Genomic DNA, 26,545 nt, shown 5'->3' with positions numbered 1-26,545 from the left:
AGTTTTTCTGTTAGTTTCCATTTGGTTCTCAAACAGTTTCCGATGCAAGAGGTAATGAATACACCCCAGGTCTTCCTACTAGACTACACCAGAACTGACCAGAACCAGAACCAGACCAGAACCTCAGAGAGTGCGACCGCAAGAGAAAGGGGGGAGAGAGAGCGAAACCGCAAAAGAGCAGGGGGAGAGAGAGCAACGGGGGAGAGGGGATAGAGCGGGGGGGAGCGAGCAAGGGCAAGAGGGAGGGCAAGAGAGAGGGCGGGCGATGGCGAGAGAGAGAGCGTGCGAGAGCGAGACAGCGAGAGAGAGAGCGAGAGCGCGAGAGAGAGAGCGCGAGACAGCGAGAGCGCGACACAGCGAGAGAGCGCGACAGCGAGAGAGAGAGCGCGACACAGCGAGAGAGAGAGCGCGACACAGCGAGAGAGAGAGCTCGACACAGCGAGAGAGAGAGCGCGACAGCGAGAGAGAGAGCGAGAGAGAGCGCGACAGCGAGAGAGAGAGCGAGAGAGAGAGCGCGAGACAGCGAGAGAGAGAGCGCGAGACAGCGAGAGAGAGCGAGACAGCGAGCGAGCGAGACAGCGAGCGAGAGAGCGAGACCGCGAGAGAGAGAGCGAGACAGCGAGCGAGCGAGACAGCGAGAGAGAGAGCGAGACAGCGAGAGAGCGAGAGAGAGCGAGACAGCGAGAGAGACAGCGTGAGACAGCGAGAGAGAGAGCGAGACAGCGTGAGACAGCGAGAGAGAGAGCGAGACAGCGAGAGAGCGAGAGAGACAGCGAGAGAGCGAGAGAGAGAGCGAGCGAGCGAGAGAGAGAGCGCGACAGCGAGAGAGAGAGCGAGCGCGACACAGCGAGAGAGAGAGCGCGACAGCGAGAGAGAGAGCGAGAGAGAGCGCGACAGCGAGAGAGAGAGCGAGAGAGAGCGCGAGACAGCGAGAGAGAGAGCGCGACAGCGAGAGAGAGAGCGAGAGAGAGCGCGACAGCGAGAGAGAGAGCGAGAGCGCGAGACAGCGAGAGAGAGAGCGCGAGACAGCGAGAGAGAGAGCGCGAGACAGCGAGAGAGAGCGAGACAGCGAGCGAGCGAGACAGCGAGCGAGAGAGCGAGACCGCGAGAGAGAGAGCGAGACAGCGAGCGAGCGAGACAGCGAGAGAGAGAGCGAGACAGCGAGAGAGCGAGAGAGAGCGAGACAGCGAGAGAGACAGCGTGAGACAGCGAGAGAGAGAGCGAGACAGCGTGAGACAGCGAGAGAGAGAGCGAGACAGCGAGAGAGCGAGAGAGACAGCGAGAGAGCGAGAGAGAGAGCGAGCGAGCGAGAGAGCGAGACAGCGAGCGAGAGAGCAAGCGAGAGCGACAGCGAGAGAGCGAGACAGCGAGAGAGAGAGCGACAGCGAGAGAGAGCGATAGCGAGACAGCGAGAGAGCGATAGCGACAGCGCAAGAGAGCGACAGCGAGAGAGCGACAGCGAGAGAGCGTCAGCGAGAGAGCGACAGCGAGAGCGACAGCGAGAAAGAGAGCGAGACAGCGAGCGAGAGAGCGAGACCGCGAGAGAGAGAGCGAGACAGCGAGCGAGCGAGACAGCGAGAGAGAGAGCGAGACAGCGAGAGAGCGAGACAGCGAGAGAGCGAGACAGCGAGAGAGAGAGCGAGACAGCGAGAGAGAGAGCGAGACAGCGTGAGACAGCGAGAGAGAGAGCGAGACAGCGAGAGAGCGAGAGAGACAGCGAGCGAGAGAGCGAGAGAGAGAGCGAGCGAGAGAGCGAGCGAGAGAGCGAGCGAGAGAGCGAGACAGCGAGAGAGCGAGAGAGCGAGACAGCGAGAGAGCGAGACAGCGAGAGAGCGAGACAGCGAGAGAGAGAGCGACAGCGAGAGAGAGCGATAGCGAGACAGCGAGAGAGAGAGCGATAGCGACAGCGCGACAGCGAGAGAGCGACAGCGAGAGAGCGACAGCGAGAGCGACAGCGAGAGAGCGACAGCGAGAGAGCGAGAAACAGCGAGACAGCGACAGAGAGAAAGAGAGCGAGACAGCGACAGAGCGACAGCGAGAGCGAGACAGCGACAGAGAGAAAGAGAGCGAGACAGCGAGAGAGCGACAGCGAGAGAGAGAGCGAGACAGCGAGAGAGCGACAGCGAGAGCGAGACAGCGAGAGAGCAACAGCGAGAGAGAGAGCGAGACAGCGAGAGAGCAACAGCGAGAGAGAGAGCGACAGCGAGCGAGACCGATACAGCGAGCGAGACAGCGAGAGAGAGAGAGCGAGACAGCGAGAGAGCGACAGCGAGAGAGCGAGAAACAGCGAGACAGCGACAGAGAGAAAGAGAGCGAGACAGCGACAGAGCGACAGCGAGAGCGAGACAGCGACAGAGAGAAAGAGAGCGAGACAGCGAGAGAGCGACAGCGAGAGAGAGAGCGAGACAGCGAGAGAGCGACAGCGAGAGCGAGACAGCGAGAGAGCAACAGCGAGAGAGAGAGCGAGACAGCGAGAGAGCAACAGCGAGAGAGAGAGCGACAGCGAGCGAGACCGATACAGCGAGCGAGACAGCGAGAGAGAGAGAGCGAGACAGCGAGAGAGAGAGCGAGAGACAGCGAGAGAGAGAGACAGCGAGAGAGAGAGAGAGAGTGAGAGCGAGACAGCGAGAGCGAGACAGCGAGAGCGAGACAGAGAGAGCGAGACAGAGAGAGCGAGACAGAGAGAGCGAGACAGCGAGAGAGCGAGACAGCGAGAGAGCGAGACAGCGAGACAGCGAGACAGCGAGACAGCGAGACAGCGAGACCGATACAGCGAGCGAGACAGCGAGAGAGAGAGAGCGAGACAGCGAGAGAGAGAGAGCGAGACAGCGAGAGAGAGAGAGCGAGACAGCGAGAGAGAGAGAGAGAGAGAGACAGCGAGAGCGAGACAGCGAGAGAGAGAGCGAGACAGCGAGAGAGAGAGAGAGACAGCGAGAGAGAGAGAGAGACAGCGAGAGAGAGAGAGAGACAGCGAGAGAGAGAGCGAGACAGCGAGAGAGAGAGAGAGACAGCGAGAGAGAGAGCGAGACAGCGAGAGAGAGAGCGAGAGAGAGAGCGAGACAGCGAGAGAGAGAGCGAGAGAGAGAGCGAGACAGCGAGAGAGAGAGCGAGAGAGAGAGCGAGACAGCGAGAGAGAGAGCGAGAGAGAGAGAGAGAGAGACAGCGAGAGAGAGAGACAGCGAGAGAGAGAGACAGCGAGAGAGAGAGACAGCGAGAGAGAGAGACAGCGAGAGAGAGAGACAGCGAGAGAGAGAGACAGCGAGAGAGAGAGCGAGACAGCGAGACAGCGAGAGAGAGAGCGAGAGAGAGAGCGAGACAGCGAGAGAGAGCGAGAGAGAGAGCGAGACAGCGAGAGAGCGAGAGAGCGAGACCGATACAGCGAGCGAGACCGATACAGCGAGCGAGACAGCGAGAGAGAGAGAGAGCGAGACAGCGAGAGAGAGAGAGAGCGAGACAGCGAGAGAGAGAGAGAGCGAGACAGCGAGAGAGAGAGAGAGCGAGACAGCGAGAGAGAGAGAGAGAGCGAGACAGCGAGAGAGAGAGAGAGCGAGAGAGCGAGAGAGAGAGAGCGAGACAGCGAGAGAGAGAGAGAGAGAGCGAGACAGCGAGAGAGAGAGAGAGAGAGAGAGAGAGCGAGACAGCGAGAGAGAGAGAGAGCGAGACAGCGAGAGAGAGAGAGAGCGAGACAGCGAGAGAGAGAGAGAGCGAGACAGCGAGAGAGACAGCGAGAGCGAGACAGCGAGAGCGAGACAGCGAGAGAGAGACAGCGAGAGAGAGAGCGAGAGAGAGAGCGAGACAGCGAGAGAGCGAGACAGCGAGAGAGCGAGACAGCGAGAGAGCGAGACAGCGAGAGAGCGAGACCGATACAGCGAGCGAGACAGCGAGAGAGAGAGAGCGAGACAGCGAGAGAGAGAGAGCGAGAGAGCGAGACAGCGAGAGAGAGAGAGCGAGAGAGCGAGACAGCGAGAGAGAGAGCGAGACAGCGAGAGAGAGAGAGAGACAGCGAGAGAGAGAGAGAGACAGCGAGAGAGAGAGAGAGACAGCGAGAGAGAGAGAGAGACAGCGAGAGAGAGAGAGAGACAGCGAGAGAGAGAGAGAGACAGCGAGAGAGAGAGAGAGACAGCGAGAGAGAGAGAGAGACAGCGAGAGAGAGAGAGAGAGAGACAGCGAGAGAGAGAGAGAGAGAGACAGCGAGAGAGAGAGAGAGAGAGACAGCGAGAGAGAGAGCGAGAGAGAGAGAGAGCGAGAGAGAGAGAGAGAGAGAGAGAGAGACAGCGAGAGAGAGAGAGAGAGAGAGAGAGACAGCGAGAGAGAGAGCGAGACAGCGAGAGAGAGAGCGAGACAGCGAGACAGCGAGAGAGAGAGCGAGAGAGCGAGAGAGAGAGCGAGACAGCGAGAGAGAGCGAGAGAGAGAGCGAGACAGCGAGAGAGCGAGACAGCGAGACCGATACAGCGAGCGAGACCGATACAGCGAGCGAGACAGCGAGAGAGAGAGAGAGCGAGACAGCGAGAGAGAGAGAGAGCGAGACAGCGAGAGAGAGAGAGAGCGAGAGAGCGAGAGAGAGAGAGCGAGAGAGCGAGAGAGAGAGAGCGAGAGAGCGAGAGAGAGAGAGAGAGAGAGAGAGAGAGCGAGACAGCGAGAGAGAGCGAGACAGCGAGAGAGAGCGAGACAGCGAGAGAGAGAGAGAGCGAGAGAGAGAGAGAGCGAGACAGCGAGAGAGAGAGCGAGACAGCGAGACAGCGAGAGAGAGAGAGAGCGAGACAGCGAGAGAGAGCGAGACAGCGAGAGAGCGAGACAGCGAGACCGATACAGCGAGCAAGACCGATACAGCGAGCGAGACCGATACAGCGAGCGAGACAGCGAGAGAGAGAGAGAGCGAGACAGCGAGAGAGAGAGAGCGAGACAGCGAGAGAGAGAGAGCGAGACAGCGAGAGAGAGAGAGACAGCGAGAGAGAGAGAGAGCGAGACAGCGAGAGAGCGAGACAGCGAGACAGCGAGACAGCGAGAGAGAGAGACAGCGAGAGAGAGAGACAGCGAGAGAGAGAGACAGCGAGAGAGAGAGACAGCGAGAGAGAGAGACAGCGAGAGAGAGACAGCGAGAGAGAGACAGCGAGACAGCGAGAGAGAGACAGCGAGAGAGAGACAGCGAGAGAGAGACAGCGAGAGAGAGACAGCGAGAGAGAGACAGCGAGAGAGAGACAGCGAGAGAGAGACAGCGAGACAGCGAGAGAGAGACAGCGAGAGAGAGACAGCGAGACAGCGAGAGAGAGACAGCGAGACAGCGAGACAGCGAGAGAGAGACAGCGAGACAGCGAGAGAGAGACAGCGAGAGCGAGACAGCGAGAGAGAGAGCGAGACAGCGAGAGAGAGAGCGAGAGAGCGAGAGAGAGAGCGAGACAGCGAGCGACAGAGCGAGACAGCGAGCGACAGAGTGAGACAGCGAGAGAGAGAGCGAGAGAGCGAGAGAGAGAGCGAGACAGCGAGAGAGAGCGAGAGAGAGAGCGAGACAGCGAGAGAGCGAGACAGCGAGACCGATACAGCGAGCGAGACCGATACAGCGAGCGAGACAGCGAGAGAGAGAGAGAGCGAGACAGCGAGAGAGAGAGAGAGCGAGAGAGCGAGAGAGCGAGAGAGCGAGAGAGCGAGAGAGCGAGAGAGCGAGAGAGCGAGAGAGCGAGAGAGCGAGAGAGCGAGAGAGCGAGAGAGCGAGAGAGCGAGAGAGCGAGAGAGCGAGAGAGAGAGAGAGAGAGAGAGAGAGAGAGAGAGAGAGAGAGAGAGAGAGCGAGAGAGCGAGAGAGCGAGAGAGCGAGAGAGAGAGAGAGAGAGAGAGAGAGCGAGAGAGAGAGAGAGCGAGACAGCGAGACAGCGAGAGAGAGCGAGACAGCGAGAGAGAGCGAGACAGCGAGAGAGAGAGAGAGCGAGAGAGAGAGAGAGCGAGACAGCGAGAGAGAGCGAGACAGCGAGACAGCGAGAGAGAGAGAGCGAGACAGCGAGAGAGAGCGAGACAGCGAGAGAGCGAGACAGCGAGACCGATACAGCGAGCGAGACCGATACAGCGAGCGAGACCGATACAGCGAGCGAGACAGCGAGAGAGAGAGAGAGCGAGACAGCGAGAGAGAGAGAGCGAGACAGCGAGAGAGAGAGAGCGAGACAGCGAGAGAGAGAGAGCGAGACAGCGAGAGAGAGAGAGACAGCGAGAGAGAGAGAGAGCGAGACAGCGAGAGAGCGAGACAGCGAGACAGCGAGACAGCGAGACAGCGAGAGAGAGAGACAGCGAGAGAGAGAGACAGCGAGAGAGAGAGACAGCGAGAGAGAGAGACAGCGAGAGAGAGAGACAGCGAGAGAGAGAGACAGCGAGAGAGAGACAGCGAGAGAGAGACAGCGAGAGAGAGACAGCGAGACAGCGAGAGAGAGACAGCGAGAGAGAGACAGCGAGAGAGAGACAGCGAGAGAGAGACAGCGAGAGAGAGACAGCGAGAGAGAGACAGCGAGAGAGAGACAGCGAGACAGCGAGAGAGAGACAGCGAGACAGCGAGAGAGAGACAGCGAGAGCGAGACAGCGAGAGAGAGAGCGAGAGAGAGAGCGAGACAGCGAGAGAGAGAGCGAGACAGCGAGCGACAGAGCGAGACAGCGAGCGACAGAGTGAGACAGCGAGCGACAGCGAGCGACAGAGAGAGAGAAAAGAAGTTCACTGACCGGCTTTGCCAATTTGTACTGCTAATTTGGTTAGCTTCCCCTGGAGAACGGACTTCTCCTTCTTCTCCTTCAAGTTGGATTTCCTCTTCTCGTCGATGTCGACTTCGTCGCTGTTGAGCGGCTGCATCTCCATGGCGGCTCCGTCCGCAGCTTTAGCTGAGGGGGAGAGAAGAGAGGAGACGTTGACTTAAAGGTTGGACTGATTCAGAATGGAGGTACTCCTACTGCAGTTTCAATTACCAGCCCTCAAGTGTGAGAACGCCTCTAGTTTTCATGTTTTAGTTCTAATCAACTGGACTGTTTTGCCAACCAATTAGCTGTTGAATGAACTAGCAGTTAGGAAGGAAAACCAGCACTAGTAGCCTTGCCTTTCTGCCTACCTGGCTCATGTTCAGCAGGCAACAAGCGCAAACTAAGATTTTGAAACAGGATTTACAGGTACAACTTACAATCAAATGGCCCATTGTAATTTTTCTATTTCAAAACATTTCTTACTTCATGCCTACTGACCATAACCTGATTACTGTTCATTCTTGTATGTTCATTTAAAAAAGCAAGTCACTGCACAACTGTTAAAGCAAACAAACTTTGGACATAGTTGAGGGGGGCGGGGTTGAGATAAGCAAGTTGGAAAATCAATGACTAGTAGTTCCATCTCTCCAGTCCTTTAGTGTGATTCAATAAGGAGTCATTTTCAAAGAGACTTAACAGGGTGCCATATTTTTTGCAAACCTTTTCTTTAGGCTTTGGCTTCTATTCACAGAGGAGTGCTTTTGGAAGGGAACTTGGGGTAAAAGTCATCACAATTTTGAGTCCGGTCCAAAATGTAATTTGGTAGGAATCTAATTACCATATTCCCACTCAGAGAGCAGCAGCCCTGGGATCTGTGGAATCCGCTGGGACAGTGGCCAGACAGACACCATGTCAATTCCTCTAAAGCCCCCTTCCCTCCCAGGTTTGAAAACGTCAGCAGACACCTTGACTCATCTGACCAAGTAACATAGAAGACGCTGAGCCCCTGGTCTGACGGTGGACAGGCGGGCTAGGCAGGCCAGCAGGGCTGATCTCTTACCCAACTCTCCAAATGATAAAATCATTATCTCTAGCCCTGCCAGGGCTAGCACTGCAGGGGAGGATACCTGTGTCGGCTTTACCACTGTCTCTCTCCCAGCCCTGGACTGACTGAACAGTCATTATATACAGTCTGTCTCTCTCCCAGCCCTGGACTGACTGAACAGTCATCATATACTGTCTGTCTCTCTCCCAGCCCTGGACTGACTGAATAGTCATTATATACTGTCTGTCTCTCTCCCAGCCCTGGACTGACTGAACATATCACCAATCGATTCTATCCCCAGGCTCCTCCCTTGCTGATGCCAGGAGCCACACAGCCAGCATCTGCAGAATGGGTGCCACAATATTCCCAGGTGGTGTGTTCTGCATTTACACAGCCTGTAATCCCAGACTGAAGGATTATTCTGCTCACTCCTGGCAAAGAGAGAATCTGTGCACAAAGGAGCAGCGCCAGGACCTCAATGAACAGGCTCCGCTAGCTAACAGCACAGCTGGCGCTCTGTAGACACTGGCTGACTCAATGGACTTTAGAGAGCTGGGTCTCACGGTCGTACAATAGCATGACGCTGAACAGCTGACAAGGTCTATGAGTACTATAGAATGAAGGGTTCAGATTGGACAGCTACGTCCTCAATCAATAAGAGAGAGAAACAGGGAGCGAGAAAGCCAAAAAGAAGATGCTCTTCCCCAAGATTGTTACAGAGCTGTAATCTCCTCGCTAAATCGCCATAGCTGAATTCAACAGCACCTGCCGCTAAATTCTTGGCGAGGCAAGGGAGAGAGGGCGAGAGAGAGAAGGTAACATACTGGCCCAGACTAGACAATGAATGGACCAGTCACGGGCATGCGCACTCTGACCCACAAGGCCACAGAGTAGCATGGGGAAACAACCTGACCCGATACAGATTAAGCTACTTCTACTGACACCAGGCTAAGCGACAGATCAAGGTTTAACTAAAATCCAATACTGTTAAATGGCTGAGGAGAAGGCAATAATGTAGAGCAAAACAGATCAAGGTACTGTAGCAGCGTGCAACCAAGTCAAAGGGAAATGAAAACGCACTCCGGCCTGTTACACTCACCTTTCTTGCGGTTTTCGGCTGCTCCATCTTGCTCTGTGGATGGAAAGTAAAATCCAGAGGAATAGAGTCAGTCACTTATTGGGGAGCAACTTGCAAACGGCTGCAATTCTGACCAATTTAATATACTTCCAATTATGTAAATCTCACATCTTGATTTGATACCGTGAGAGACGCCAATCATTTTTATGAGAAGCCAAACAGATGAATGCTGGGATTGCATTATGACACGCACATTCTAAATCAGCTCCTCCAGCCAATAGGCCATTCTTACACCCTCGCCTCATACCAAACAAGTCCACACACACAATAGAACTACAGCCAGCCACTTTCATCATACACAAACACACCGAAAGCCTGAAAATGTATCCACATCCTACTAAAGTATATTAACTTGTTTCAAAACCCTGAAACGTATGCACACATACACTAAAGTATGTGGAAACCCCTTCAAATAAATGGATTTGGATATTTCAGCCACACCCCCTGCTGGCAGGTGTATAAAATCGAGCACACCGCCATTCAATCTCCACAGACAAACATTGGCAGTAGAATGGCCGTACTGAAGAGCTCATTGACTTTCAACGTGGCACCGTCATAGGATGCCACCTTTCCAACAAGTCAGTTCAAATTTCTACCCTGCTCGAGCTGCCCCAGTCAACTGTAAGTGCTGTTATTGTGAAGTGGAAACGTCTAGGAGCAACAAAGGCTCAGTTGCGAAGTGGTAGGCCACACAAGCTCACAGAACAGGACCGCTGAAGCGAGTAAAAATCATCTGTCCTCGGTTGCAACTCACTACCAAGTTCCAAACTGCCTCTGAAAGCAACGTCAACACAATAACTGGTTTCCATGGCCATGCAGCCACACGGCTTTCACTGCCATTGGACTCCGGAGCAGTGGAAACACATTCTCTGGAGTGACGAGTCACACTTCATCATCTGGTAGTTCGACAGATGAATCTGGGTTTGGTGGATTCTAGAAGAACACTACCTGCTCAAATGCATCGTACCAACTGTAAAGTTTGGCGGAGGAGGAATAATGGTCTGGGGCTTTTTTTTCATAGTTTGGGCTAGGCCCCTTAGTGCATGTGAAGGAAAATCTTAATGCTACAGCATACAATGACATTCTAGACTCATACAATGACATCGTTTCCAACTTTGTAGCAACAGTTTGGGGAAGGCACTTTCCTGCTTAAGCAGGACAATGCCCCCATGCACAAAGCGAGTTCCAAACAGAAATGGTTTGTCGAGATCTGTATTGAAGAACATGACTGGCTTGCACAGAGCCCTGACCTCAACCCCCATCAAACACCTTTTGATTCCACCATCTAGTGGAAAGCCTTCCCAGAAGAGTGGAGCCTGTTATGGCAGCAAAGTGGGGGACCAACTCCATATTAATGCCCATGATTTTGGAATGAGATGTTCGACCAGCAGGTGCCCACATACTTTTGGTCATGTAGTGTATACACACACACGGCCTTGATTGAATAGAACTACAATTGCTGAACAAAGAATGGCAGAAGGCACTTGGCTATATGTAGAACAAACACTAACAGCATATATCCCATCGTGAGCTGAAAGCACTCAATACAAGGCTGTCGACTGCACAGGCACAGCAGCATTGAACACGGCAACAAGTGCTAAAGTAAAGCCTTGCCAACTATTCCTATTGAAGCAGCAGCTCTCCCAAAATAAGTCCCACCACAGCTGAGACCTGACCTGTGCTCAGCTTAGCTCTAGTTCAAACCTCTCTCCTCTGTCAGCTCAGTGCCGTCTGCTCTGCAGTGTGAGTAAGTGATTAGTGGTGCTGCCGTGTACAGCCCAGACAGAGGCCACTGATTCTCTACCTGTCTGACTCTGCTTTCTCACACTTCTCTGCACATCAACTGCATCTATAGAAATTCAACAAAAGACTGTTGAGAGGAAAACGTCGTTCTCTGTGATGGGCAAAGGCATAATAAAATTATAAAAAGGCAAGGGTAGAGAACTGAATCATGAATGTATTCCGCCGTGCTCTGAAATGTCAACGTACTTTTCTTCTCTTTCTTCTCCTTCTTCTCCTTCTTCTTAGCCTCCTTCTCCTCCTCATCATCGTCGTCTTCCTCCGAGGCGCCCAGTAAAGCGAAGATTATTCCAGTTTGAGAGTTCTCACCCACGGCTGTGACCAGCATTTTGCCGGAGCCCTCCATGACATGAGTGCCTGCAGAGGGTAAAGGGGGTGGGTGAGGTAGTGCCGCCATAGACATACAACTGATGCTTACACTGTATAAGATCTCTGCTAGGGCTCTTCCTTACTATTACTTAACTAAAGCCATGTAGACTAGGATTATGCTAACATTTTCCATTACAGTACAATTCTATGGAGAGAGGGGAATGTGGGTGTTTGCAGTCCTAGATGCTGATTCCTGTGGTAAAGTGAGTAAACCTGGGGGATACAGATAAGCATGATGTTTGAACCTGCCTGCAGATAGAGAGGAGAGGTAGGGCCAAAGAGGCAGGCGCCTAGCTAATGCTACAGTGTAAATGCTAGGTTCCCCTGACTATTACTCAGCTAATGCTACAGGCTCCAACATTCCCCCTTACAATTACATGGACAGTGCAGTGTGCCCTGCCAAGCTCTGTTGCTCCCGGCATTATGTATCTGCTATAAATTGCTACTGATAGTAAGGAATATTCTGGATGTTTCCAGTCCTGGGTCTGGATTCGGGAGCCTGTAGTCATTGTGAGTAAATCTGAGCGGAGAAACTGTAGGCCTATATTTACAGCTAAATATGGAGAGCATACAAAACGTAACAAAGTGTATCCCGTTTTGGAATGACGTTTCAAAAGCAGAGTCCAGCCTCAAATACTCATCTTGGATGATAGCACACAAACACATTCGCACACTCCCAGCCTTTAATCAAAAGCCAATTGTGAGCCTCAGTGAATTAATGGAAACATGAGTCCCACAACACAACAGTAGCTTTCTCCAGAGTTTAACGCCTACAACTGAGACAGAGAGAGAAGTGCATTAAGAGCTCCCCATGCCTGTGTTAATTAATTAATTAGGCAGGGGCTGGTCTGAACTGGGGGGGGTGATGATACAGACTAAAGGCAGACAGACTCTCTTGGAGGTGAGACCAAAGGGGGCTGGGAGAGGCAAACAAGCACTTTTAAAATCACTCCTTGGGGATCTGACCATAAAAAGCCCTTTTATTAAAGGATCAACGTGCCTTCATAAAATGGGATTAGGGACAAGATGAGCAATACCCTCGGACGGCAAAATAAAACAGGGTTTAGAGGTAGGTAGAGATATATATATATATATATATATATATCACAGTGCTCAAGTAGTCCTGGACCTACACCATCAAGTCCACAATCAGGGGTCCTTATTGGAGTTCAGAAATATGCATTTTCAAACAGACCAACAAAATATGGGTTTTAAACCATTTCACCTGCGTTTTATATTGAAAGTCAGTGATGTTTTGCGTCAATAGTCAGAAAATACATTAGTGCAACATATTCGGCAGAATAATCGCTTCATTTTCATCAGATGATAACAGAAGTGCAACGCTATTTGACTAGCACCCACATAAGTAAATTAGTTGACAATTATGATATAGATTTTTTGCAAAAACAATACATGGCCATCATATTTCTAATATTAAAATCATAAAATATAGCCAGCTACATTTCCTAATGTTTTTCTTGGAGTTAATATAGCATTTTACCTGAGAAACGTAGGCTAGACCAAGAAAAGTAGCTACACATCAGTCAGAGCACTGTCTGCTGATTGACATTGGTGAATTCATTCTCATCAAAGTGGAGAACTGCAACTGAAGCACACCAGTCTGATGCAGAGCAGAGATTTCAATAAGCAGCATTTCAGATCTGCCTTTACAAAACACAGCAAGATATTTCTTAAGATCTTTTATCTTTATGGAAAACGCAGAATTCCCTGACAGTACTTCTGGACTCAAGCTCAGAATATTGCTGGATACTGCCTGCATACCCCATTCCATGACAAAGTCAGAACATCTATCAAGGGCCTGGCCTTCTATTCCACTTGCAAAAATGGCTTATTCCACAATTAGGGGTGGGGTCAAATCTAGGCCGGGAAACTGATCTACAACCACCATGAGCTTCATAGTATAAGAAAACAAGCCAAGGCAGAATAACAAGAATATAACAGCTACCTGACAACAGCATGGGGTCTCTTTCCAGCGTTTTCTTGACGTGGTCCGACTCCCCTGTGAGGGAGCTCTCATCGATTTTGAGATCATTTCCTTGAATAAGAATACCATCCGAGGGCAGGAGATCACCTGGGAGACACAAACAGAAAAAATATTCCTTAATGAATTCACAAGACACGTGGCTGAAAACAGAATACATTACACTCTGGTAAATTCATCCTCGCCAATAACAAATAACTGGGCCCTAAATGTCTTCCTATTTCCTTTGTAGTGGACTACTTATTATTTTTTCTCCCCAATTTCGATCTTGTCTCGTCGCTGCAACTCCCCAACAGGCTCGGGAGGCAAAGATCGAGTTGTACATTCTCCAAAACATGACCCGCCAAACCGCGCTTCTTAAAAACCGCCCACTTAACCCAGGGCCCATGGGGCTCGGGTCAAAAGTAGTGCACTTATATAGGGAAGCGGGTGCCATTTGGGACGCAGAAAGAGGTCCCTCTTACCGTATTTTATTTGTGCAACGTCGCCGACCACAATCTCAGCCACGGGGATTTGGATGACTTGGCCGCCGCGGACAACGGCAAACTTCTGCTCTTGTTCGATGCGGCTCTGCAAGCCGCGGAATTGCTTCTCTTTGCTCCAGTCGTTGAACGCTGTCACCAGCACCACGCAGACGACCGACAGCAGGATGGCGGCGCCTTCGATCCAGCCCGCCTCTGCCTCACCATCATCCTCCACCCCTCCAGCTGCGCTCCCACAGTCTGCATAAGGATCAAAGCACACAGTTACAGGGATACACTGCCAGGTGTCTAACAGACTGAATCTGAACACATATCATTAAATGCTGGTAATTAAATAGTAAACGGGTGACAACCAGGCCCAGACGGCATTGCCGTCCACAGATTTTATTTTAAATAAACTATCCCTCTGCAGTGAATTTAAGTCAAAATACAAATAAAAATGTACACAGTGCAGTACAATGGACACCTGCAGTGCCTTCAGAAAGTATTCACACCCCTTGACTTGATCCACATTCGGTTGTGTTGGAGCCTGAATTTAATTGTCACTGGCCTAAACACAATACTCCATAACATCGAAGTGGAAATATGATTTTAGAATGAATTCAAAATGAAAATCTGAATTGTCTTGAGTCAATAAGTATTCAAGCCCTTGTTATGGAAATACTAAATAAGTTCAGGAGTAAAGATTTGCTTAATAAGTCACATAAAAAGTTGCATGGACTCACTAGTGTTAAATATGATATTTGAATGACTACCTCATCTCTGTACCCCACACATACAGACAGTAAGATCCCTCAGGCAAGAAGTGAATTTCAAACACAGATTCAACCACAAAGACCAGGGAGGTTTTCCAATGCCTCGTAAAGAAGGAGACCTATTGGTAGATGGGTACAAATAATATAAAAAGCAAACATTGAATATCCCTTTGAGCATGGTGAAGTTATTAATTACACTTTGGATGGTGTATCAATACACCCAGTCACTACAAAGATACAGGCGTCCTTCATAACTGAGTTTCCGGAGAGGAAGGAAATCGCTCAGGATTTTCACCATGAGGCCAATGGTGACTTCATTTTTATTTAACTAGGCAAGTCAGTTAAGAACAAATTCTTATTTACAAGGATGGCCTACCCTGGCCAAACCTGGCCAATGCTGGGCCAATTGTGCTCCACCCTATGGGACTCCCAATCACGGCCGGATGTGATGCAGCCTAGATTCGAACCAGGGACTGCAGTGACACCTCTTGCACTGAGATGCAGTGCCTTAGACCGCTGCACCACTCGGGAGCCCAAAGTGTCGGGAGACTTAAACCAGTTAGAGTTTAATGGCTGTGATAGAAGAAAACTGAGGTTTGGTCAACATTGTAGTTACTCCACAATACTAACCTAAATGACAGAGTGAAAAGAAGGAAGCCTGTACAGAATAAAATAGTCCAAAACATGCATCCTGTTTGCAATAAGGCACTATAGTAAAACTGCAAAGAATGTGGCAAAGAAATTAACTTCATGTCCTGAATACAAATCATTATGTTTGTTGGGACCTTTTGTTCAGATCGTTAACAAATAAATAAATAATTAAATCCATTTTAATCCCACCTTGTAACAAAATGTGGAAAAAGTCAAGGGTGTGAATACTTTCTGAAGTCACTGTAGGTGGTTTACAAACTATCACGCTGATCCAAAGTGCTCCGATTTAAAAAGAAAACATCTGAGCTAGCACAGGATGGTCAGACAACCACAGAGTTAACTCCACTACTGCCTAGGCATCAAGTACAAGAAGTAAATAGAGGTGATGCTTACGTTCTCTTTCTGCATCTGGAGGTCTATAGAAAGAAAGGCCTAATGAAACTATGGCTGCCACTTCCAGGATAATCAGTGTTACATCTTGCAATGCTTCCCAAACTAATTGAAGAAATGTTTTGGGCTTTTTCGGAGGTATTAAGTTCTGCCCGAACACTTCTTTTCTTTTGTCGATGTCTGCGGGCTGCCCACTTAAACCTGGGGGAAAGAGATGGAATTAGATTAAATTAAGACAGTACATTTGTGTTTCTACATTTTCTTAGTTTACCATTGAGATATATATTTGACAACCATTACCATACCCACAGACGACAAGTCTGGGGGAAAATAATGGCAATATCCAATGTCCCATTAACCTCATCAACAACCATGCATGTAGAAATTTGGTGAATGAATTAAATGAAAATGGCCAGGATCAGAAAGACGGAATAGATTCAGTGAATACCAACCCAAATGGTCAGAGAGCCGTATTCTGTGGCAGGGCTCTTGAAGCAACAATGCCACCGGGCGACAATACATGTTCTACTTCTGAAAAATAACAAGTCAACCGACGCCTCGGTCTCAGATTTTTCAAGGGTAGAATTCCAGGATATAAAAATAAAAATCGAGGAGTCATGATATTAAGATAAATCACACAAGTGACTTTCCCCTGTCAATGATTGATAACTGGAGATGCAGTGATCATTTTGACATTCAGACAGTCACAGCAAGGCCCGATCATTGTCTCACATTCAACGTGACAAGGCCCGACTGCTCTGCAGACCCATTCATTTGTGTGCAGAGAGCATTCCGCTTGCCGTACCACTCACTCAAATGGCTGCTCTCCACAGTCAAAGGGGGGCGGTCAGATTCAAAATACCTTTATACATTTGATGTGGCTTTTTCAACCTCTATTTAAGCACACTGAACTGTGGAGGCAGATAGAGAGAAAGACAGAGAGAAGAGAGACTAATCAAAAGTGATCTGGGAGATAAATTGGGAGGTTTTAAGCAGGCTCTAAGAGCGCAACAGAGAGACTAGAGAGAGATAGCTTGAGACAGACAGACATGGACTAATGAAGAGTGGGAGACTAGACTGGGAGGCTGTAGGGAGTCAGTTGGGAGGATGAGGCTCCCAGTTTAATGAATGGAGACCGAACAGCAGCAGAAGGGTCAGCAAGTGCCCAGAGTCTGCAGGCAAGCACTGAGCAATGACATCACGTGTAGCAGTGGGTAATTAGTCAGCATTGCAGAGCAGCAGTGGGGTGGAGGAGGAGAGGAGTGAAGGATAGAATGGAGGAGAAGGTGCATGCACACCTGCTGAGATACGATTCTCTGCCAAAAGGAGCTGTCAGAATCTACTTTTGAACATGCTACAGCAACATCCAGTGTAATGTTTCAAGCACAGGAGACGGGGCAATTTGGCCATGTCAAGACCACTCTATTCACAGTATTACATCAAACCCCTGGTGGAAAGCATGCTGGAATTCACCCCACAGAACAACAAGTAGTGAGCAATAGAGTAGAATATTGCGCTGCTGCTCAAAGCCTACTTACAGCAATTAGCCTATAATGTAAACCCCATGATATTAGTCATTTGACTGATAGTTTCCAGATTTTAAAAAAAGGACGTTTTAAAGGTCTATGTGTGCGTCAAACTGTATCTCGTAATAAATGTATATTTCTGTGTGTGTTTACACGTTAAAGTAGTGTGGGTCGAGGGGCAGCAATGCAGTCTCTCGTCCCCCCGTGTGTGTGGATGAGGTGCCGCCGCTGCTGATGACTCACCGTTTACAGCTTGATCATTCCACCCCCCCCATCCCCACATTAGTGAAATAAACATTAGTGACAAGAGAATGATTTAGGCAAGAGGACGTATGACAAAACAAAAGGTTCAAATCATGTTAGAGTTGGAATCACTTAGCTAGTCCATCACCAGTCACCCGCGCAGCTATTCATTAACTCTTTAATAATCGACTTGTCCCCGCTTAACCCCTCCAAGTACTGTCCTATTCTGCCGACTCTGTGGTTTAAAATTAGCCCTCTGGACTTCACTCGTGGTGCAGGTGGTAAAATGATTTGGGCAAAACAGCTGTGGCTACATGATCTCCGCAGACAGAGAGAGGAGACATCTAGAATAGCTTCCCCTAGCAGGCGTCCATCTTTATAACAAACCTGCTACTTCTAGTTCAGTAAAAGTCCTCCAGCAGCCCCAACAGCCCACATTTTAGTTGTAGACGGGCACAAACATACCTCATTCAACTCATTTAGCGCTTGACAATTATTTGACAAGTTGAATCAGGTGTGCTTGTCCAGGGCTACAATAAAAATGATTACTGTTTGGGGTTTGGAGGAATGGAGTCGTATTAGACTATAGACCAGGATTCTCCAACCCTGTTCCTGGAGAGCTACCCTCCTGGAGAGCTACCCTCTCCAACCCTGTTCCTGGAGAGCTACCCTCCAACCCCAGTTGTAACTAACCTGTAACTAACCTTATCAACCAGCTAATTATTAGAATCAAGTGCACCGTGCACTAGATTAGGGTTGGAGTGAAAACCTACAGGACCATAGCACTACACAGCTTATTCAAATAACCAACTCATCATCCAGCTTTGACTATTTGTAATTAGCTGTGTAGTGCTATGGCAAAAACCAAAACATGCATCCGGAGGGCCCAGGACAGAGTTTGGGAAGCCCAGCAATAGACAGGAGTAAGAAAAGTTTTCATTTGACAATCTTGCCCTAACAATTAGGAAACATACTTTTGTGTTCCATCAGCATTCTGCGCAAAGTCTACCAGAGATTCTGTGTCAGACATAGCCTTGATTTCAAAAGAGAACGATACTAGCAAGACTGACACAGCTTAAAAAGTACAGGTAGGTTCAAAAACAAAACACCATGAAATCACCAATAACCAGAGACAAACCCAGAAGTGATCAATCAACTGCCCTGCTGAAGGGACTTTAAAGCCAGAGATAACAGGCAAATCAATCTGCAGGCAGATGTGTATTACAGCACTCCCACGAGATTTATCACCAGATAAATGTAGTAGCACCCAAAATGTGTCTACTCTGAAGAGTTTGAACAATAGTGAAAGAAGGAGCGGGCCATCTGAGAAGATTTGGGGATTGCATTAGCTTTCAGAAATCAAAACGCAGACCACCAATCTGCATTTGAAACCTTTTCACCTGCGTTTTAGATTGAAAAAGTGTCCGTGTTTTTTTGCTTTGATAGTGATTAGGGGTGAGCAACTACAGATGCATTCAGCAGAAAATGGCTACAATTTGATCAGATGACAACTGAAGTGCAATGCTATTTTGGCTAGCAACTGCACAAGTATATAAGCTTTTTTGAAAAAATAATGCATGGCCATCATATTTCAAATGTTTCTAAAAGAAAGTAGCCAGTTAATATTACATTTTACAGAGAGAGAAAAAGAACACCAAACAAAGTAGCTACACATCAGTCTGAGCGCTGTCTGCTGATAGAATGGCCGTTCCTGAATGCAGGAAATTGATTGGTCTGACGATGAGCCAAGATTTCTCATCCGAGTGGAGAAGCGCAACGAAAGCACAAAATGAGTATGAATATGAGCAGAAATGACAATAAGAAGCATTTCAGAGCTGCGTTTTATAAAACACAAGATATTTCTTACATTTTTTATATTTTGTTTCCTGTGTGAAAAACAACTCTGCATTAACGCGTCCCTAAATTTGGCAATAATATTGTTGCTCAGGAGCAGAGCTTTTTCAAATTCATCTTAAACAGAAGAATATGGTTAAGGGACATAAGAACAGTCTGTTCAGTGCTGAAATAATAGTGGGAAACATCCTTGGGAATTATGTTACTGGCTCTAGTAAAAGGAGAAAGATGGTGGTTACAGTGTAGAAAATAGCCTTGTGGAGGTCTGAGTACATATAGTATTCTGTCCTAAATATAGTGACATTCAAGGGTTATAGGAAGGCCTGCTCCCTTTAAAATAAAATGTCAATGCTGTCCCTAGTAATACTGTAACCAGCAAAGAAAGCATATTTTCCAAATAAAAGCTGGAAGTGGACAAAAGATTAGTTTAAGTACTGGGATTTAGAATAGAGAAATGGCCTACTAACTAATTAGCAATCCTCTTTCGATTGTCAAGCTGGCAGTAATCTTAAATGACGGCTTCATTTCCTGGGCCAATAGTGAATGAGCTGATTGAAATACATGTGTTAAAAACTCTGGGCCACCCAGCCAAGTAGTGGAGCTGCTGCACTGCACACGCTGTGGAGGAAACAATGTGGAGCTATTCTAGATTATCAGGGGCAGGGTGTCATGTCAGAATGTCCCCAATTCAATTGTCACATTCGGATTGTTTTGACTGTGTTCTGATTGATTGTGACATGTACATTTCTCTGAGCCTGAAAATTGTCACAGTTCAATAATTGCATGCGCGTCTTCTTAGGTGGATGGCTGTGCTTGTGCGAATGTCTCTCCACACCCTCAATTAGCTAGCTAGCATAATTTGTGGTCATGCTGATCGAGATGGCTTGGTTGTCAGAGGTGTGCAGTTGTAGCTTGTTTGTATAGCTAAATAAACCCGTAGCTAGCTAATTAAGGCCGAGGGGGTGGAAGAGACAGCCGCACGAGCTCAGCCATCCACATAAGCAGACGTGCATGCAATTATTGAACTGTGACAATTTTCAGGATGTGAGAAATTTTACAAAATGACGTCACAATCGAGTAGAACAGTCAGAACAATCAGAAAGTGAAAAGGAGAATTGGGAACATTTTTACATGACACAAGGAAGGGCACTACTACAACAAGTTTCTGAACATGCACAAGGCCTAACTCAAATGGACAGATAACCCTACCTGATCTGACCCTCGCTTATCCTTAATAAAACACCAACTGTCATGACTACTTACACGAAAATTGTCTCTAGCTAGCATACAGTACCAGTCAAAAGTTGACCCCTACTGGTTTGGTTACTACATGATTCCATATGTGTTATTTCATAGTGCTGATGTCTTCACTATTATTCTACAATGTAGAAAATAGTACAAATTTAAAGAAATCTTCAATGTGTAGGTGTGTCCAAACTTTTGACTGGTACTGTAGATCAAGACAAAATAAATCGACCAACCACAATATCATACAAGGCATGGCCCTGTACAGATCCCCTGCTTTGTCATTACAAGTTCTACAAATATTACAATTCACCAAAAATTCCCAAATACAAAGTGCTCAACAAATCGTTGCAATTGACACATGTACATTAAAACCCCAGTTGGAGCCTTACTCTGGCACTTTGGCATGGAGCTGGCAGAACAGAATCCAGCTATGACTAGGCCTATATACTTCTGGCTGTTAATGGTCTTGTTTCAATACTCGCTGAATAAAGGGCAGGAGAGGACACGTACCATAACGGACTGATCTAGGACATGTGGGATCATTCAAGCCTCAAGTATGAGCAGCCTTTCTGTTTGGCATTTCAACTGGTTGACACAGATGCTCAGTTTAGACGATGATCATTGTAAATTTGCTACTGGCACCGACGCTGTATATAGATCACATTCTCTTGTTTTTTTCTTACTTTCTTATATCTCACATTTATTTTTTAGTTGAACTATTTTGATATTGAATACTGCACTGCTGGGAAGGTGCAATATTTTAACTTGAATAAAACAATGAGTTTTTAATAGTGAGCGAGTGAGGCTTTTCCTTTTTAAAAGAATGTCAGCTATGAAAATGATTTTTTATTTTTTTTATGGATGAAATGGGGCAACCATTGTCCAAATCATTGAAATATTGTGTATACTATTATACAAACCTATCTGATGTTCAAACCGACAAACCCCTGTGCCACATCTGAAGTTAACACCAACAAATGAATGTGGCACAGGGGTTTGTAGAACCTACAAACAGATGTGGTACAGGCCATTCACTAGGAGTACTGAAACAGCGCAGGGCACTGACTGTGGTGGATATGCAGTGCCATTTTAATCTTGGATCAAACAGAAAATCCCCTCCCCCAAGAGTTCACTCCAGGTCATGCTAGCGATTAGGCACAACAACTTCTATGTGGAGACTGGAGAGAGAGCAGTAAACCAATGTATGCAGGAGAGGTTCTACACAGGCAAGTCCCTGATGTAAAGTGACTCTGCACTTTTTCCACACACTTGGCATGGCCAGATCTGCAGAGTGAACAGAGAGGATCAGCGCCTACACACACACACAAACAGGATATAAAGCAGACAACATGGAACGTCCCTGAGGAACGGAACAGTGGTGCTGCTTACGCGCCTTTTAAAAATAGGATAAATATTGCATTGGTGGTAGGGACTAATATACACACACACTTTAAAAAGCAGTGGCATTTTTCTAGATTAGCTGCTACAGGGAGCGAGACATTGCTGGGGAGAACCCTAAAAGACCTGAGCCCTGGCTACAGCAGGAAGGAACTCTCTCGGACAGACTCTGGTAATACGTTTTCAACCCTCGTCTCCAGGGCATGGCGAAAGGGGGATAAAGGCATGCCATGCTGCTGGAGAGAGGCAGAGCAGAACGGAACAGGCCAGCAGACCAGTTCCGGAGATGAGCTCATGTCTTGCCCACACCACAACGTTAAACCAGTTACTAGCCGCGCACACCATCCTGTCCTGTCCCCACATGTGGAACATTGACCTGCAGAGTCTGGTACTGTGCCCAGGCAGACAGCTGGTCTGTCTGAAGCCTCCCTCCACACACCAGAGGTGAAAAAAGAGAGAGAAAGAGATACACAAACCCAGGAATAGCTCAAGGCCTGGACCGGGTCAGTGCCACCGTCCCCCCGGCCACCTGTCTACTAGGACACCAGCTTTCCAAGGAAGTGATGTCAAGGTGCTGTGAATGACATGGCCCAATGACATGCTTGCTAAGCAATGCATTTTTGCCATGAAACACTTTCATAACCACACATATCACTAGCATTCACAACTAGCATTCACAACTAGCATTCACAACTAGCATTCACAACTAGCATTCAAGAACAACAGATCTAATCCAAATGAAGAGTGATGAAGGTGTATTGGTTGAGAAATAGAATGAGGCGGTATCTACCGTCTACAGGTGACGTTTTCAATCGGGTGCAGAGTCCTTGAACGTCCCCATAACTTTCCCCGATTTTGCCTATTGCCTCTGCCCCCCGCAGTTCCATGAGCGACCGCAGGTCCTTTAGCGAGCAGCCAAAGTCCCCATGGTGGTTGGCCGTGGAGTTCTTCACTCCGCTGTAGGAGTTGTTTGCCATAATGTCCTTCTGCGTGCGCACCGTCAGCTACGGTGAAAAATGGTGTCCCAAAGGGAGAGCTAAAATCCTCAGCGAGCGAGCCCAGCAGTAGTTCCCATAAACAGCTACAAGTCCTTCAGAGGATGACGGTGGTGAAATGAGGAGACTCCAGGTAGAAGGACTTGGACAGATCAAAAGCCATTTTCCTCAGACCGTGGCCCTATTCTTTCATGTTGACCGAGGTTCACACACACAGACTCGGAGAGAAGACAGCATTCGAGGACCTGAAAGAAGAGAAAACGTACATTTGGTTATTCAGAATTCAAATGGCATGTTTAATTTCAATAATATACTAGCACTTATGAAAAAGTCACAAGGCAACACACTGATGATATAATCCAAACTATCAGGTAAAGACGCTTGTAGTCGTTCACTTCACAGCACCACTGAAAATAGACTGTAAGAACCACAGGTCACTGGCAAAGACTCAACTTGAAATGCTATCCTTTTGAAGAGAAAATGTTATGCTTATTTGAGGCACACCGCCGTGGGAAGCAGTCAGCCATTTAAACTCATGGACAGACAGAGCTGACATGTTATTCAACATTAGTATTTTCCTTGAGCCCTATGACAAATGTGCATAAAGGCAGAAGAATTCAGATATGACATCGTTTTAGCACTATCCACTAAGTTTGAACCATATCGCCCGCCGTAGTTAAAGTGCTAATAAATCAGAACAAATCCCCTTTCAATTTTTTAAATGACCAGCAACAAACTGACAAAAAAAGACTGCACTATTGAGCAATGTACAATAGTGCAAACTTAGCAAAACAAGTGATTTGTGGTAAGTGTATGAGGGCCACCATCTTTATGCACATCCGCTATTCAGTAATTGCCTTACTGTTAGGTATCAATTTGGCTGCCGACTAACTGACCCTCATTAACTGGTTAACAAGCGGTTACATTTTTCACAAATAGTAAAATGTGACAGAAAATACTATCAGAGATCTTTATATAATGACGAGAAGCTTATTTCAGCGCCCTAACAAAAAGGCAGTCCTCCCAAGGCTGGAAGGCAGGCGACAGAAATGCATTGGGCTTGTTTTGATAAGATTCTGGCGAGAGCTGAACCTCTCACTTAGCCTCTTCCTCTCTGATACTATGCATGCATACAAGGACCGGACATTTTTCATTAAGAGCTTAATGGAAACATGTAACAATAGCAAGCCTATTGTGTCACAGTCAAAATGCTATAGCCTTTATTTGAACATGCAACTCCTGTAATGTAGCAGCTAATAAGTCATTTTAAAACATTTGCCAAAATGCAATTAGCTGGAAAGCAGCGTTCTAAACAGCACGCCTAATGCGAGAGTCGTTCCATATGTGACAGAGATCAACATATCAGAAACTTAGAAAGAAGGGGACAATATATATCAACGACAAGGATGAGTTGCTTTTACGATTGTGCCTTCGGCTTCCGGACAATGAAAGAAAGTCGATATGAAAACCAACAGAACAGGAGAGAAATGCTGGTTAATGGCATCAGGAAGTCTTTATAAACTAATTGCCTCCACATTTCTATGGATGGATTTTCGCAAGGCTACTTTGAAGCAAGGTAAGACATGCCTCATTATTTGAAGTCAAATGTTAACTTTCAGATAATTACTGCCTCAAGTTCACATTGCAAAGTGGTGGGTGACGCACTAATAGCCTGCCTACTGTTGATGATAGCCTATGCACTCAAATGGCAAATGGGAGACGTACTTTAATTACGAGTTGAAATTGAAAAATAAAAATAGTTATTTTTAAATCGTGGCCATCAAAGTTAAAACACGTGATTGCATATAGAATATGTATTTGTTGTGCTTTGTTGACTGGGCTTACAAAAGCACGTTTCACTCCAGTGAGGAGCTACTCTGGCGCTCTTTGACAGGTTGTAAGATATTCCGCTCCTCAAACTAGGCTCAAACTATGCTGTACACGTTTGATAAATAAGATGCATGATGACTAACAAAAATACACACGTGCTAATTTAATTCCACACAATTATGCAAATGAACCTATAGACCAATAAGCATGACCGATCAAATGTATTTTCAGGGGCCAGATGACCAGTTTAAATCCCTACTTCCTGCATATTTCTCTCTATACTACAAACAAGAGGTCGACCGATTAATTAGCGCCGATTTCAAGTTTTCATAACAATCGGAAATCGGTATTTCTGGACACCGATTTGGCCGACACCTTTATTTAACTAGGCAAGTCAGTTAACTTCTTAAGGTATTGGGGGCAGCATTTTCACTTTTGGATAAATAGCATGCCCAATTTCAACTTCCTGCTACTCATGCCAAGAATATAAGATATGCATATTATTAATAGATTTGGATAGAAAACACTGAAGTTTCTAAAACTGTTTGAATCATGTGTGAGTATAACAGAACTTAAGTAGCAGGCAAAACCCCGAGGACTAACAGTTCAGAATTATATTTTTTATTATTATTTTTTTACGAGGTCTCTGTCTGTTCAGTGAATTCTCATTGGCAAACAATATTTCTTAGGAACTTGTTTTCAGTTCCACTGGATGTCACCAGTCTTTGGAATTTGGTTGAGGTTATTCATTTGTGCAATGAAGAAGTACGGCCATCTAGGAACTGCGTAACACTGTTGAGAGTTGCGCAAGACTTAAAAAGTAGCTTGGTTTGTTGTCTTCCTGTATTGAACACAGATAGACCCGTCTTCAATTTGATCAATTATTAACGTTTAAAAATACCTAAAGTTGTATTACAAAAGTAGTTTGAAATATTTTGGCAAAGTTTATAGGCAACTTTTGAAATATTTTGTAGTGACATTTTGGAAGCTGTTTTCTTCTGGATCAAACGCGCCAAATAAATGGACATTTTGGATATATATGGACGGACCAATTGTGATGTTTATGGGACATATTGGAGTGCCAACAAAAGAAGCTCGTCAAAGGTAAGGCATGTTTTATTTCCTGCGTTTTGTGTAGCGCCTGCACGGTTGAAATATGCTACCTTCTTTGTTTACTGTTGTGCTATCATCAGATAATAGCTTCTTATGCTTTCGCCGAAAAGCCTTTTTAAAATCTGACATGTTGGCTGGATTCACAACGAGTGTAGCTTTAATTGAGTATCTTACGTGTGATTTAATGAAAGTTAGATTTTTCCCTGGCTTTTGGCCAAGTGGGACGCAAGCGTCCCCTATACCATAAGAAGTTAAGAACACATTCTTATTTTCAATGACGGCCTAGGAACGGTGGGTTAACTGCCTTATTCAGGGGCAGAATGACAGATTTTTACCGGGGATTCAATCTTGCAACCTTACGGTTTACTAGTCCAACGCTCTAACCACCTGCCTTACATTGCACTCCACGAGGAGCCTGCCTGTTATGCGAATGCAGTAAGAAGCCAAGGTAAGTTGCTAGCTAGCATTAAACTTTTTTTTACAAAAAAAAACAATCATAATCACTAGTTAACTACACATGGTTGATGATATTACTAGTTTATCTAGCGTGTCCTACGTTGCATATAATCGATGTGGTGCGCATTTGCGAAAAAGGACTGTCGTTACTCCAACGTGTACCTAACCATAAACATCAATGCCTTAAAATCAATACACAAGTATATATTTTTAAACCTGCATATTTAGTTAATATTGTCTGCTAACATGAATTTCTTTTAACTAGGGTAATTGTGTCACTTCTCTTGCAACAGAGTCAGGGTATATGCAGCAGTTTGGGCCGCCTGGCTCGTTGCGAACTAATTTGCCAGAATTTTACTTAATTATGACATAACATTGCACAACCTTCAATGTAACAGGAATATTTAGACTTATGGATGCCACCCGTTAGATAAAATACGGAATGGTTCCGTATTTCACTGAAAGAATAAACGTTTCGTTTTCGAAATTATAGTTTCCGGATTCTACTATATTAATGACCAAAGGCTCGTATTTCTGTGT

At 47.1% G+C, this 26,545-nt stretch overlaps 1 protein-coding gene across 6 annotated transcripts in view; it reads right to left on the bottom strand.

Moving 5' to 3' along the window:
• LOC110490600 (plasma membrane calcium-transporting ATPase 1) overlaps positions 1-26,545 on the bottom strand; it is a 59,604-nt gene that overhangs the window by 21,638 nt on the left and 11,421 nt on the right. For all 6 annotated transcript variants that reach the window (XM_090200929.1, XM_090200925.1, XM_090200927.1 and 3 more), the window contains exons 2-8: positions 22,402-22,851; positions 15,346-15,543; positions 13,529-13,786; positions 13,029-13,154; positions 10,883-11,050; positions 8,855-8,887; positions 6,699-6,854 (exon numbers count right to left, since the gene is read on the bottom strand). In XM_090200929.1, coding sequence (XP_090057055.1) covers positions 6,699-6,854; positions 8,855-8,887; positions 10,883-11,050; positions 13,029-13,154; positions 13,529-13,786; positions 15,346-15,543; positions 22,402-22,588 — 1,126 coding nt within the window. In that variant the 5' untranslated portion in view covers positions 22,589-22,851. The remainder of the gene's footprint in view (positions 1-6,698; positions 6,855-8,854; positions 8,888-10,882; positions 11,051-13,028; positions 13,155-13,528; positions 13,787-15,345; positions 15,544-22,401; positions 22,852-26,545) is intronic.

This window comes from Oncorhynchus mykiss, chromosome 15, assembly GCF_057628025.1.
Source record: "Oncorhynchus mykiss isolate SJ-2025 chromosome 15, ASM5762802v1, whole genome shotgun sequence".
Classification (NCBI taxonomy): Eukaryota; Metazoa; Chordata; class Actinopteri; order Salmoniformes; family Salmonidae; genus Oncorhynchus; species Oncorhynchus mykiss.
Note: the sequence above shows the minus strand (reverse complement) of the source record. Positions and strands in the feature narration are given on the sequence as shown.